The sequence below is a fragment of the Ahaetulla prasina genome, chromosome 1 (assembly GCF_028640845.1).
Source record: "Ahaetulla prasina isolate Xishuangbanna chromosome 1, ASM2864084v1, whole genome shotgun sequence".
In the NCBI taxonomy this organism is placed as follows: Eukaryota; Metazoa; Chordata; class Lepidosauria; order Squamata; family Colubridae; genus Ahaetulla; species Ahaetulla prasina.
Genome location: NC_080539.1, coordinates 298,186,973 through 298,202,843, shown reverse-complemented (window position 1 = coordinate 298,202,843; position 15,871 = coordinate 298,186,973). Strand labels below are relative to the sequence as shown.

General features: G+C 38.7%; 1 protein-coding gene across 9 annotated transcripts in view; it reads right to left on the bottom strand.

Annotated features, from left to right (window-relative positions):
* The window catches only part of GPHN (gephyrin), a 252,172-nt gene extending 246,912 nt beyond the window's left edge, over nt 1-5,260 (bottom strand). For 8 of the 9 annotated variants that reach the window (XM_058161861.1, XM_058161864.1, XM_058161862.1 and 5 more), the window contains exon 1: nt 5,153-5,260. In XM_058161861.1, coding sequence (XP_058017844.1) covers nt 5,153-5,216 — 64 coding nt within the window. In that variant the 5' untranslated portion in view covers nt 5,217-5,260. Of the gene's footprint in view, nt 1-3,484; nt 3,715-5,152 lie in introns of those variants that run through there. The other variant, XM_058161857.1, reaches the window with a different exon arrangement.
* Nucleotides 5,261-15,871: the final 10,611 nt, after the last annotated feature.

The window sequence follows — 15,871 nt, the reverse complement described above, 5'->3', positions numbered from 1 at the left end:
TAAACTAACAAGTGACTTAAAAACTAAGCTTATACCAATTGCTTACATTATACAGAAATTAAGACAGCTGATTTAACTTTTTTCATTCCATTTATGAATTTGCAAGTAAAGCAAATTTAACTGAGATTTGATATACACTCATAATCATTTAAATAAATATTATCCGTTCTTTCAAAATTGAATTAGTATTTATAAAGTAAACAATTAATATTTTTATATCATCAACATTCTTTTCATTCTTTTATTGAGCCTGATTCAGCAGTACAGTGCTTCTACGAGACACTTTTTTTACAACTGACAATCACCTGCATATTCATTAAATATGCACAACACAGAACAGCTTTTCATAAGCAACTTGAATTCTTAGGACATAAATGTTCTCAGTTTCAGTTCAATAATCTTTATGAAACAATATCATACTATTATTGATCTCACAGTTAACAGCATCTTTAATACCTTTACCTTTAATAATCATGTTTTGGTATAGTTTCCTCAGCAAATGGGGAGAAGTGTCTATAGTCAAGACACTTTCTTTCAGATACAAACATGCACACATATAAATATAGAGACCCACTGACATACAGATAACACCAATCACCTAATCAGCTAGGAAGGAGTGTGAACAGCAGACTGATGCTGGAACAGCTGAGGAAAACACCAATTAGTCAACTCTGTCTCTCTTCCTAACACTACACATTTGCACTTTAGGAAAGGGAGAGACAAATCAACAAGAGAGCATGAAAAGGGGGAGGGATAGTTTTGCAGACTATGCAGAAGATAGCCAAACACTATAAGCACTATCTATATGTAACTAGTAGCATTGACTGCAATAAATATTTGCTATGAGGGATACAAATTGTTAATTTGCTCCATGCAACTTGCTAATACACAAGTCATTTAAAGGGACTATAATCTGATTTAAGAAGAAAAAATGCTTGAAAACCTATTAAGGGTAGAATAATATATCACTATATCATATTTTTGTTTTAAAATCATCTTTATGACACATACCTGGACACATAAAATACCTTATTAAAGTGACTTTGCCTCATTTTATTTATTTTGAAAAACAGCAGTTTTTCAACCCAGAAATGAGAACATAATCATAATAAAATATCCTATAATATTATTTATAACTCATAGTATTTTATATTTTTAAATTATAATGCTATTTTTCCTGCAAAGTTCTAAAAGTTATTTAGTACTGCAGAATTCAAAAACACAGAACATCTCTCTCTCTCTCTCTCTCAGTAGATAGATAGATATAGATAGATAGAAAGAATAGCACTTTATATACTTAAAAGGGAATGGAACAACTACCTTTTGAGGTGAAGCTATAAATGTTGCAGCCCAAATACAGTAGTCTTACTAAAGGAGATCATGATAGAAATGCACATGGACTGTGGCAGCACCTAGGCAACCTTGGATGAACTCATCCAAGACTAGTTTAATACTGCCACATGCTAAAGCCCAATATTTTTAATCATTTTTTCCAGCTTAATAGCAAATTAATGACCTTGGAATATACAGATTAAATATTCCCTATTCTTTGAAAAGTAGATTAGAGCTAAATACTCAGTATAGTAGTTTACATTCCAGGGTTAAAGTAAGACTGAATGATCGTAAGAAAAAATATGTATTTATCATTTAATAACAACAATAGTTTTGACACTGGAAATTCTTAATATTTGTGAAATAAGTTTGTCAAATATTATTAATAATACCATTGTAAAACTTATACAAGGAACTCCTACAATGAATTATTTCACGAAATATTGCTGTCCATTTTCCTTTACATTAAAGCAATTTATTCTTCTATCTTCTGTAAAAATGAAATGAAATATTATTATTGTACCATATTACCATAAAAGTGTTCAATGCCCCTCCCCAGTAGGGAGATACAATTAAGATAAAACTAAAATTCTGGACTTCAGGTGCCCCATTTTTAAGGATCTAGGGCTGAATTCCTTCAACTCAGTTACTTATACAGGAATAGGGGTTAAGAAAACACTAACAAATATATTTAAGTACTTCATTGATATCATAATTTAAAAATGTAATGTGTGTGCAGTGTATTTGGCTACAGTTATGACCCTGTCGGATTACTCTATTAAGCAAGGAACAATACTAGACACTATTTTCTTATTTGAAACTGTTATTGTTAGAATCTTAGTATGCTTATAATACTAGAAGATCACTGACATTTGCGACTATACAAAAGCACTTTGATTTTATTGGAGATAACATATATAAAACAGATTTACAACTTGTTATAAAAAAGCCCAATTATTCTTGCTTTAGTCTCAAAAGTCATATTAAAAAAGCAGTATCTATTAAACTAGCAGAACAACATAATGTAGTATAGTGATTAAGACAATATTTCCTAACTTTGACCATTTCCAGGTGCATGCCTTTCAAGAATTTTACTGCCAACATGGCCATTTATGAGAATTTTTGAAATTGAAATCCACACACTTGTTAGTTGCCAAGATTAGGAAACATTGGCTTAAGGAATTAGATTGATACTTGGGAGACCCAGTCTACCTTCAGATCTGGAACTTGCCTGGTGACTTTGGGCCAGTCAATCTCTTCCCACAATTTATGTCACCGGGTTTGTTGCCAGGAAAAATGATAGGAGTGTTGTGAATGGTGCCTTGAGCTTCTGTATGAAAGGAAGGATGTAAACCAAATGAGCGAGTAATGTTAAACTCCAAAAAAAAATTTGAAATACATAAAGATTTTCCATTTATCTATCTCCTCCAATATGGCTACAGTCGCTATAAATAAACTTGCCCCCAAAGACATAGGTGGAAAATCCAGAAATTTGATTTTTGTTTCTTGCCAATTTCTACCTGCTATACTTATGTCTATGCACACAGGCAGGTGGTTAATATGGTGTACATTTCTTCCTATCAGCAACTTCTATAGTTTTATGTTCTATATGCTATGATAGTAAAGAAAAAGAAGGAAAAATACTCTATTTCATTAGCAGCTACTGATAATAAAAATCAGAAATTGTAGTTTCAGTACTAAAGGAAGAGAACAGCGTATCATCAGACTCAGGGATTTCCCTCTGTCAGGAAGGTTCCAATTAGCTATTCATAGACAGACCATAGACTTCCTCAAAATCTGGGACAGCCAAGCATGCAATACGGCAACACGGAACACTCTTTAAAGGGAGTCATTGATTTTATACCAAAGCTACATAAATACATTTCCAATTAGCCATTCAATTTAGCTTCCAACTATTTTATCGTCTTTCATTCTACTATTTATCTTCTTTCATTTTTCAGTACAAACAAAAAACAAGTCTCATTGTCCAGTTTAGAAAAATGTGCTTAAAGTGCAGAAGAAACAATTCACTTTAGGAAGAGAATTCCACGTCTCCAATTTATTTAATAGTTAAGCCAGTTAGCTTACTGTTCACAAAACACCCTAAAATGAGAAATGGAAAGAAAAATGAGAGCTTTGTTTTATAACTCACCACAGAAATAGGCAACATGCTGGAAGTTATTTTCCAAAGGCAGGGCTGGCATCTCTAATCAGCACCCCAATAGGCACAACTAACAATATTTCAGGATCTCAATAACACCTTCACTTCCCACCTCTGCCACTGAAGGGCATCCTGCTAGAAGCATTCCTCCTCCTCTACACTTCTGCTCACCTTCTCCTACCAAAGTGATTAAACAAATGGCAGTTCAAGGATATTTATCAACCCAAGAAGCAACAATGAGAGAGAACAGCTACCCTCCCTCCTCACTCACCCTTTCTCCCCTAAGGGATCAGTTAGGCTCAGCCCCAACTATTATCCAGTCCAGTGCAAGAATAAGAGATACAAAAGGCAGTGCTTTTCATCCCTATCTCTTCTGCAGAACCACCCAGGCAAGGGAACACTGGTAAAAAGAAGGGGCCACTTAACAGCCACTTGCTCACATGCTGTCTCTGAAGAGATGCTATTTCTACAATATTGCTGGGGGAGAGGAGAGCAGTTCCTCATCACCCTGGTGGCTCCTCTTTCCCAGGTTGGGTGACTGTTTCTTGATTCGGTGGCTCCTTCCACTCACTTAGTTATCTTTCCTCCCGGCGGTGCAGCTGGAAGGTACCGAACACATCGGGCCCATTCCCAGCTGCCAGTGCCACCTAAAGATAATGTGGAGGCGTCAGTAAACTGTCCCCGGTTGCTCCGCTCGCAAAAGGCTCGAGCGGGAGGAGAGGTGGAGGAAGCTACCGGAGCAGCGGCTGCCGTTTTCCCCTCTCCCCGCTTCCCCAGCAACGTAACTGGGAACGTGGGCCCACCACGGGCAGGTTGCCGAGGGCTTCCACCCAAGACTCGTGAGAATCGTGCCTCCCTTTCCCCCCCACTCCTTCCTCTCTCCACGCTTCAAACGCTCGCGGCTTTCCCCGAGTGGGAAAAGAAGGGAAGGGCAGAAGTGCTTTGCCACCGAAAGCAGCCCCCCCCCGGGGGGGCAGCAATTATCCCACTTCGCTTTCCCTCCCGCCGGGATCGGGATGCCGAGCTCGGAAGCTTCCCGGGCTCCACACTAAGGGAGGAATCACGCCGCCCGTCCAGCAAGGTACTTTTCCGGAGACTCCCGGTTGTCCCACCGCGCCCCAGGCAAAGCCGGTATCTCCGGGCTGGTGTCCCGTGTCGTGTCCACCCCACCCACCCCCACGCCTCTTCCTTCCCACCCTCCCCCTCCCCACTCTCTCTCCCCCGGGTTATTTACGGGCCAGTCCCCAGCGGGAGCGGCGAACTCGAGGCTGCGGCACTGAAGAGCCTCCCGCCCGCATGCGGCAACCAGAGCAGCGCCCAATCCCCACCACCGCTACGGTCGCCCGCCAAGGCGGCAGCTTCGCCCGCGCTGTTCCTCGTTGTCCCTCAGCCGGCGGCTGCCCGAAGCTGCCAGCCCAGCCCGAGCTCGGAGGGAAGTGCGAGAGAGGAGCCCGGTAAGCGGCGCTCGGGGTCCCGGTGCAGTGACGGCGGCGGGGCCACAGAGGAGAAAGGTGGCAACGGCGGCGGCAGCAGCAGCAGCAGCAGCGGGAACGTCGGCGGCGCGGCGCCCGCGGCGGGTACACCCTGCACGGAACGGCCTGGCGGAGAGCCCCAACCGCCTGGCCACCTCTGCCCGGCTTCCCCGTCGCGGTTCGTTACCTGTGAGAACCCCGACGCGGATTTGATGGTCGTGGTTCGTTAAAATCATCCCCTCCGACGCCATGTTTCCCAGCGCAGCCACCGCACTGACAGGGAGGCGGGTGGGGGAGTTGGGGAGAAGGAGCGCGAGAGCGAGGAAGTTGGGGGGGGAGGAGGAGGGGGGAGGGAAAACGGGCGAGGTGGAGCGAGGGAGGAGGGGGGCGGAGCCTGCCTCCAAAGAGGCGGTCCCTGGGAGCGCGCGCGGTTAGCCCGAACTGCACAGAGGGGGCGGGCCCGGAAGGGGAGAAAGGCGGAGCCTTTGGAAAGGTCAGGCGAACCAGAGCTGCCCAAAGGAGGAGCCGAATGCAACGCGGGCGAGATTTTAGCGAAGAAGAGGATTCCTCTAAACGCTCGGTTTCAGTCGAAAGCAATCGAGCGCCGAAAGCTGGTTAGGTTGTGGCTTTTCTTATTCTGCTTCGCTTTTGCTCCTTCAGATCCGATTGGGTTGCGAGAAGAGCCGGGGAGGTCCTGCTGTAGCGGTGCGGAGGGAATACGAAGTTGATGGCTATTTATTTTTTTTTTTTGCGCAGGAGACGTACCAATCTCGCCTGCCGGCAGATCCCCAGTAGCTCTTTTCCATATTCATGAAAACAGCAGGACTGTGTCGAGGGATCACGTCCTGCCTTTAGCTGGAATATGCCAACGTTCTGTTGCGTGCACTTACACTGCGCCGACACATGCATCAGTCACCATTTTTACATCCACATGTAATTGACTGCATCTCGAAGCATTGGCATATACCGCACTGCATTCATACGTGCAAGCTGCCGCCTGCACCTATTGCGATTGACGGTTCCCCGGCACCTCTGCAAACAGGTTGCATTTATTCACATTACACCCACGTTTACTGCTCTGTATTGTATGCACGGCATATGCACCCCACGGGAATTTCTTGGTATGGCAAAGCGTAAAAAGGCAGTGAAATGAAAAGAAGGTCTGTGTTCGGGTAGAAGCTATTTGACTATTTAATTCGCGTGTCAGGGCAAGCCTAATACAACGTGTTCTATTACTTTCTATTCACATTCACTGCCTCGTGTGAACCTGCCACTGCAGCTTTACACACCTGCACGGCTTGCAAAAGCATACGGCAAATAGTACCTAATTATACTGTACCATATTTCATTTGCTATGCATAGACAGAATCTTTGCTACCACATGGATAAATGCCATGATGCGAACACAGAGATTAGCATTATGTGACAATGTGGTGTCAAATCCAAACTATAACAAATTGCCCCCAAAATAGGAAAAAAATATTATTCCACAAAAGTCCACAGATTTTAAATAGATGCCTCTTTCCACACGTATATTCTGGAGCACTTTTAGTTGCTGTTTCACTAAGGTCAGTGGTTGCACACAGACTAAATAAAGTATACATTCTTTATGCAACAAAAATAAGTTAGAATAAAAAGAATAAATGTTTACAATTGGGCCATAAGCTTTATTTTCAAGTGTAATAAAATGCAAAAGTTGTATTAAAAAGTATCTGATATTTTAAACTGTATTTAATCTGTTCCAAGAACTTGGAGCATTGCAACATAATTAAACAAGAAGGGAGAAAATGAAGTACTCTGGCAAAAGATGTCAAACATCAAAGCAAAAGCTTAAAAGAGCATGTGGAACTCCCACAAATGTAACTCCAGACATTTTTTTTAAAAAACCTATACATCAGGAGCTTATCATAATGGAACCTATCATCAAAAGAGAATCCTTTTCATACCTCATTATATGAAGTCCGTATAATATTTGTAGCCTAATACTCTGTGTGTTTACTTGAAAATAGCTTTCACTATGTTCATTGAAGCTTATTCCAGGGTACATATTTATAGAATCCTAATTTTATAGGTACATATCCAACGTGTTGTTCCCTTTCAGAGTGAGTAGTGCTGTACAAAGCACAAAAAGGCGGTAAGCCAAAGCAATTAAAGGCATGAAATAAGGAAAACTATTGAAGCATAACTTTGTCTTTTCCATTCTCTCTAGTCACTTTCTTTCAATACATTTGTTTAGTTATTGAATTCTCATTCATTCTCTCTATATGGCCAAACCATCTCAATGTTCTTCTTTCTTACTGATCACTCACTTTATATTCATTCCACATTCATACTTGATCCTATTTCCTCTTGCTTTAGCCACACATGTAAATACCTCATTCCCACTGTATTCAACTTACATTTATGTTCCTCCTGATGTACCAAAGTCATATTCCATATAACAATTGTAACATCCTAGAACTTTAATATAAAACAAAACATTTTGTTTCTTTCAAAACTAATAATACGGTAGCAGGCTGTATGCTCTCCATCATCTTTCTATCAGTATTTGCACATCTTTAAAAAAACTTCTGTCCATTTTCCCATCTTTAGTAAACATTCTAACACAGTACATAAGTTCATCTGCTTTGATCCAATCTGGTTGTCAAATTCACTTGCCTTGTTCTTTGATTGATTGAGATATATATATATATATATATATATATTTGTTTTCTGAGGTTTTCACGGGTGTTTGTATGTAGGTCTTTGGTTGTTCGGGTTTTCTCCCGTGTAAAATTGGAAGTGTCTTGGCGAAGTTTCGATGAAGTCTCATTCGTCATCTTCAGGCTTCAGCTTCGTGCTTCTGGGAGCAAATTGCTCCTAGAAACACGAAGCTGAAAACACCAGCCTGAAGATGACGAATGAGACTTCATCGAAACGTGGCCAAGACACTTCCAATTTTACGCGGGAGAAAACCTGACTAACCAAAGACCTACATATATATATATAAATATAAATTTTACTAAACATTATGATTACAGCAGTGGTGGGAATCAAGTAATTTAACAACCATTCTTTGCCTAATGATTTCTTCCAACAACCAGTTTGCCAAACTGCTCAGAAAGTTAACAACCGGTTTTTCCAAAGTGGTGCGAACTGGTTGAATCCCACCACTGGATTACACTATTAAAAACTAAAACTAAAAGAAGAATTAAAAAATTAGAAGATGCATAAAAAAGAAAAAAACAGAAAAGAAATAAGAAAATAATATAGTAAACAAAAAGAAAAGAAATATATAAAGAAGTGACTTTCCATGTTATCATAAGAAGTATGAACAATTTTAGTAACTTACTACTTCCTTTTACAATACAACAAAATATTTCTTCTTTCCATATCCTATATCCCAACTCTTATCTATAAACAAATCCATAAAGCACTGTTATTTCAATCCTGGTACCAGCAAAAACCCATCAAGGAGTACCAAAAATAACAAAGCATCTATTTTAACCTTAACCAAATAAACCTACTTTATATTCTTTACTTCTAACCATCTTAATCTTTAGTCCATTCAAATAATATTGTAAAACTTGATTTCTTTTCATTTTTTCTTTATCCCTTCTCAGAAAATTCTTCAAAGCTGTAACAAGCCTCTTTAGTAAATCTGATTTAGGAACATTATTCAGGTCACTCTCTTAGTTCATTATTTGTATGATTAATTTTTAAAACATCAGCTGGTTTCTTTTGTATCTCCAGTGTAATATATTTTTCCATATGATTGCTGCATTCTGTCTTTTGTCAATTCATTTTCAGTTCAGGTAATCTTGATTTGATCTTGTCAGGTAAAACCTTGTTTCTCTTCTATAACATCCCTTCCATAGAGGCAGATGTTTCTTTTGCACTATTAGTAACATTACTTTAATTATAATTTTTAGTTACCGCTAGTATCCCATTTTTAAAACTATTTTATAAAAAAAAAAATTCAAAAGTTACATTTTCTCACAGGAAACATTCTTTATAATTAATTCAAAAATCTTCTTTCAAATTTACCAGGACTCTAAAATAATTTTTAAGTTTTTAAAACTCTATAAAAGTAATGTTGGGAGAGAGAATCTAATTTCTACTACAGATGCCTCTGCTGAGAAGTTTTTGTCAGCTTTATTTTCATAATATGGCATAGGGCCGGGTTATTTACGGGACCGCCTACTGCTACCGAATACCTCTTACCGACCCGTGCGCTCTCATAGAGAGGGACTCCTCAGGGTGCCGTCAGCGAGGCAATGTCGTCTGGTGACGCCCAGGGGAAGGGCCTTCTCTGTGGGGGCTCCCACCCTCTGGAACGAACTACCCCCCGGACTTCGTCAGCTTTTGGACCTTCGGACCTTCCGCCGCGGGCTTAAAACATACTTATTTAATTGCGCAGGACTGAGTTAGATTTTAAATTTATGGGTTTTAAATTGGGTTTTATGTCTATATTTTTTAATTATCGGGCTTTTAGAATAAGTTTTTTAATTGCTTTTATATTGTATTTATGTGCTTTTAAGTGCCTGTAAACCGCCCTGAGTCCTTCGGGAGATAGGGCGGTATATAAATATGATCAAATAAATAAATAAAATAATAAATAAATAATATTCCCTAATAGACAAACAATTTTATTGTCCGTATTCACACAAAATATCTTATAATTCAGGCATCTTCACTTTTAGCATATGTTTTTTCTAAATCAACAATTTCTTCCTTGGGTACATTACTGAGTCATTCATAGGCAGTCTTGGTTAATAATATCCAATTTATGGACAATCCGTACTTACCAGCAGGCTGCATGCTATTAGCAGTTCATTGACTCTAGGAAGGACAATGCTGTCTGCTATTTTTAGTAATAGACACCCCATTTCAAATATGTCTTCCAACTTGCATATACATTTTATTTAAAGACAGAGTTAGGAATGGAACTCTGGACTCTCTGTGGTGAAGGGCAATAATCTGGTCTGCAACTCCATACCAAATATAAGCTATATGTGTGCCCTTCTCAAATATTGCTTATTGTTAGCCCATTGTTATTTTTGTAGCAGGATCAATAACAGCACTACTCCAAACATTAGACACAGATGCACTCTTCATGTACACATTAAATAAATCTCATTGGAATTCTATAAACAGACCACATCCTATATACTTGCCCAATAATGTCATGACCCATGTCATTGTGGTTTACTATACACATCTCTGAGTTAAAATATTAGACATTAATTCCTTAAGTCAATTTTACAGGCTCTTACTTGTTTTGAAGAAATTCTTGCTGCTTTAAAACTTTCTCCTTTTGAAGATACAATCTTTTGCGATCAATAGTAGCAAATAGAATGTTATTTCTTTTCATTAGTGTACATTCAAATTTACAAGATTTTTACTGCACTCAGTTACCACAGTTGATTATTAATAGAATTGTGTTTTTGTTATTCAAATAAACTAAATAGCTCAATGGTTCATTAACGCATGGGCAATATTTATTTCATTTATTGCTGTGAAGTTTTTTAAAAAATTACTCACTAAAATTGGTAACATCAAAGATAGCCAACATATCCAAGAACATTCTGCCAGTTAACACCAACTCTCATGGACTATGAATGTTAACATGCTTGTGAAGAAGGCACAGAAGAGGCTATGCTTCCTGAGAACGTTCAGGAAGATAAATCTATCTCGGCATCTACTTCTGTCCTACTATTCCAGCACCATTGAGAGTGTCCTGACATACAGCATTCTTGCATGGTTTGGGAGCAGCTCTGTAGCGGACAAAAAAGCACTATAGAGAATCATTAAAACTGCCCACAATATCATCGGGCTCCAGCTACCAGCCCTGGACGACATCTTCGAATCTCATGTTTGAGGAAATTGCATAACATTCTCAGAGACTCTTCCCATCCTGCTTACAATCTTTTTGGACTGTTGCCTTCTGGCAGAAGATACAGAACAATTAAAATTCAGACCACATGTTTTCTGAATATTTTTTATCCCAGAGCTATAATTGCACTCAACAATGAACTGTGGGGCCACCATCAGTGAGCTGTTGGACAGGATTACTTGGTCTGTTCCCCTTCATGGATTACTGCCTTGTTGTGGCAAAGGGACTTGCGTAGCTCAATGAAGCTATGAGCTATGCCATGCAGGAACACCCAAGATGGACAGGTCATAGCGGAGAGTTCTGACAAAACGTGATCCACTGGAGAAGGAAATGGCAAACCACTCCAGTATCTTTGCCATGAAAACCCCATGGACAGTACAAAAAGATGAAAAAGATATGGAAGATGAGCCCCTCCGGTCGGAAGGTGTCCAATATGCTACTGGGGAAGAGCAGAGGGCTAGTACTAGTAGCACCAAAAAGAATGAAGCGACTGGGCCAAAGCTGAAAGGACGCTCAGCTGTGGATGTATCTGGTGGTGAAAGGAAAGTCTGACGCTGTAAAGATTTTTTCTCCATAGGAACCTGGAATGTAAGATCCATGAATCAAGGCAAGCTGGATGTGGTCAAACAAGTGATGACAAACTGAACATCGATATCTTAGGAATCAGTGAACTAAAGTGGACAGGAATGGGCGAATTTAATTCAGATGACCATCAGGTATACTACTGTGGGCAAGAATCCCTTAGAAGAAATGGAGTAGCCTTCATAATCAATAAAAGAGTAGGAAAAGCAATACTGGGATACAATCCCCAAAATGACAGAATGATCTCAGTTTCAATCCATGGCAAACCATTCAATATCACAGTAGTTCAAGTCTATGCCCCACCCACTGGTGCTGAAGAGGATGAAATTGACCGGTTCTATGAAGCCCTACAGCACCTGATAGAATTAACACCAAAAAATGATGTCCTTATCATCATGGGAGATAGGAATGCTAAAGTAGGAAGCCAAAAGATTACCGGAATAACAGGCAAGTTTGGCCTTGGAGTACAATATGAAGCAGGGCACAGGCTGATTGAATTCTGTCAAGACAATACGATGGTCATAGCAAACACTCTTTTCCAACAATCTGAGAGACGACTCTACACATGGACATCACCAGATAGTCAACACAGAAATCAGATTGACTATGTGCTCTGCAGCCAAAGATGGAGAAGCTCTGTACAGTCAGTAAAAACAAGACCAGGAGCTGACTGTGGCTCAGATCATGAGCTGCTTCTTGCAAAATTTAGGCTTAAACTGAAGAAAGTAGGGAAAAGCACCAGGCCACTCAGGTATGAACTAAATCAGTAGAGGTGACAAATAAATTTAAGGAATTAGATCTGATAGACAGAGTGCTGAAGAACTATGGAAAGAGGTTCGCAACATTGTACAAGAGGTAGCAACTAAAACCATTCCAAAGAAAAAGAAATGCAAGAAAGCAAAATGGCTGTTTGAGGAAGCTTTGCAAATAGCTGAGGAAAGAAGAGAAGCGAAAGGCAAGGGAGAAAGAGGAAGATACACCCAGTTGAATGCAGAATTCCAGAGAATAGCTAGAAGAGATAAGAATGCATTCTTAAATGAACAGTGCAAATAAATAGAAGAAAACAATAGGATAGGGAGGACCAGAGATCTCTTCAAGAAAATTGGAGATATGAAGGGAATGTTTCATGCAAAGATGGGCATGATGAAGGACCAGAATGGCAGGGACCTAACAGAGGCAGAAGAGATTAAGAAGAGGTGGCAAAATTACACAGAAGAACTATGCAAGAATGAGCTTAACATCCCTGATAACCACGATGGGGTGGTCACTGACCTTGAGCCAGACATCATAGAATGTGAAGTCAAATGGGCCTTAGGAAATCTGAGCAACAACAAAGCTAGTGGAGGAAACAGTATTCCAGCTGAGCTATTCAAAATCTTTTTTTTTTATAAAAAGTTTTATTTTAACATTCATATCCAATAACATATTTAATGTACCATCATATACAATTAATCGGACCTGCCCGGTCACCACCCCCTTCCTACTCTCTTCCCTTCTCTACTTTCTTCTACTTTCCACGACCATCCTCCCCTTCTCTTATCTACCTCCTCTCCTCCTTCCTCCCTACTCCTTTCTTCTCCCTCTTCTATCCCTCTTCCTTCCTTTCCTCTTCCTCCTCTTCTCTTTCCTATCTCCTTCTCTCTTCTACTTCCTTCCTTCCCATCATTCTGAAATGATAGCCAGGCAGTTCCAATCTTACATTGATTATACATCTTCAATCATCTCTGTACATTAACCATCAATCCATTTTCTACCTCATCCCCCCTCCCTCCCCCTCCCTCCGCCTCCCTCCCCCCACCCCCCAGGACTTCCCAGAACCGAATACAGGGTATAAAACTAACAATCAAAAATTAAAATATAACACAAATCATAATCCATAGTCACTCCTTAAAACCTCAACTCCCCGATCTCAGAAATTTCCAATTGAGTTCGTATTTGTTCTTCATTAAAGTACATAGTTTTTAATATCCAACCTTCATCAATCAGTACCAAAACAACGTTCCATCTTCCAATATTCACCAAGGATTCTTCTGAAATGTCTTTCTTCCTTAAGCAGTCTCTCAAGAATAGTTCATATTTCCAACTTAATTTCTTAAATTTTACTGTCCAGCCTCCAAGGATAAACAATAATCCATCTTTTCATATCTTCGGTATCATTTACATGCATCAAATCAGATTACAAATATTATTATTAATCCTATATTATCTCCACAATATATCAATTGTAATAATTAAAATCTTCACTTTACCTTACTTATATCAAATAACATTATTAAAATTACACCTATAACTTATCCAAAATATATCAGTTATAACAATTAAATTCTAGTTAACCATATAACAACTACATCCATCTCTCAAATATAATATTTAATCCAAATTAAATTTTACTATCTATCCTCCAAAATTAAACAATATTCCATCTTCCTATTCCTTTATACCTCAAATATATCAAATAGTACCCCTAAAATTACACATTTATATCCAAAATAAATCATTTACAAAAATTAACCATAATCATATATAATAAAATTAAACATTCTCACTCCCCTTATTTTCTATCTTACACATTTTCCACCATCTATTCACCATTCAACTTAACATCTATCGATAAAGGGTTCCCAATCTTTAATACATTAGTGTAGAAATCTCGTGCTTTAAAAACTGTATTAAGAAAATACTTTCTTCCTTTATAATTCACTGTTAAGCCAGCTGGAATCTCCCATCTAAAATATATCTGATGTTTCTTAAGCTCATCCACTAAAAAGGCAAATTCTTTTCTCTTTCTTAACATTTTAGGAGGAATTTCCTTCATCATTATTATATCTTGTCCTAGTATTTGAAATTTATTTTTATAAAATGCTTGCAAAATTCCATATCTAATCTTCTTATTTATAAAATAAATAACCACATCTCTCGGTAAACACTTCTGCCTTGCCAACCAAGAATTAACACGATAATTTTTTTCAATATTAACTTCAAAATCTTCTGGTTCCACTCCATCTGTCTGAGCAAAGGCCTGAATAAAAATCTCTTTCAAATTTTCTTCCTTACATTCTTTTAATCCTCTCACCCTTATAGCATATTCCATTAATTTATATCGTAATATAATCCTTTCTTCATCTGCCCTATCTACCTTAACCTGAAATCTAAATTAATTTGGTTAATTTCTTCCAGTCTTTCCTCTGTTTGAATACTAGATAGCAATAATGGATTAATTGATTCCTTTAATTTTTTCATCTCCCTCCTCTGTTCTTCCACCATATCTTTAAAATCCAATATTTCTTTTTCCATTTCATCAAATTTTTAATCTATTTCTGAAAGATGAACCTCCATAAGCTCCTGTAAAAAATTCCTTAAGCCATCTTTAATATCTTCTTTCAATTTCTGTATCTGAAGTGAGGAAATTTCCAGTATTTTAGAAGTAGTTAAATCTCTGCTTGAAAGCCATTTTTAAACTAAGTAATACCAAGAAGAAGGAAAAAAAGAAAAAGAAAAAGAAAAAGAAAAAAGAAAAATTCAATAAACTTTTCTTTTTAAACACTGTAATAAAAAAATAAAAAAGGATAAAAAATAAAAAATAAAAATTCCATTTAAAAAAATATCTTGTTATATTCTTCTTAAAGATTCCACGCCAGCAATTGTAATAAGCATTTCCTTAACTTTCACTTTCGATATACAAAACACCATTTACTTGCAATACACAAAATGCCATTTCCTTTCATCATCTCCAATCTTGACTACGAATACATTCTCTATCAGGGAGTTAAAATCTTGTTACAATCAAATGCTAACGCTCCAGTTTTCAGCTCTGTCCACGTTAGAGTCCTTCAATAATCCATTTCAGTCGTGGAGATGGACGCTGCGTTTTGTTCTGCCATTTGGCAAAAGCGGGTGGCTCCGCTTCGTTAATGGCGGGCTATCTCAGACCGCCAGTTCTGTGTGATTCTGTAGAGCCGCTTAGACAGCGTTAATCTGCTGTCAAGCGACTTGGAAATCTCTTCCCTCGGGCAAAGAGGGGGAGGTGAGCATTCGGGCTGAAGTAGAGCCCCAGGAAAGCCCCAGGAAGATTCCTGGTAGCTTGATGGGAACGCTCCTTCTATAGCCCCAAAAAAAGCTCCAGAATTAGTATTAGTTTAAGAAAGAAGGGAATTGATAGTGTGATGGTGTGAAATGGAATATGTTTTATGTTATATTTTAGATTATGTTTGTTAGTTACAATATCCTGTATTCTGTTCTGGGAAGTCTCGGGGGGGGGAATGGGGGGGGGGAAGACTATAAATTGATTGGTTGCCATTGTACAGGAATAATGGTAGAATTAAACAAGTTGGAATGGTGTAAAGTCGGGACTGCTCGGTAACCATTCCTGAAGGGAAAGGGTAAGGAAAGAGGAGTAAAGAAGGAAGAAAGTAGGTAGGCAGGTGGGTAGGTAGGAAAGAAGGGAGGGAG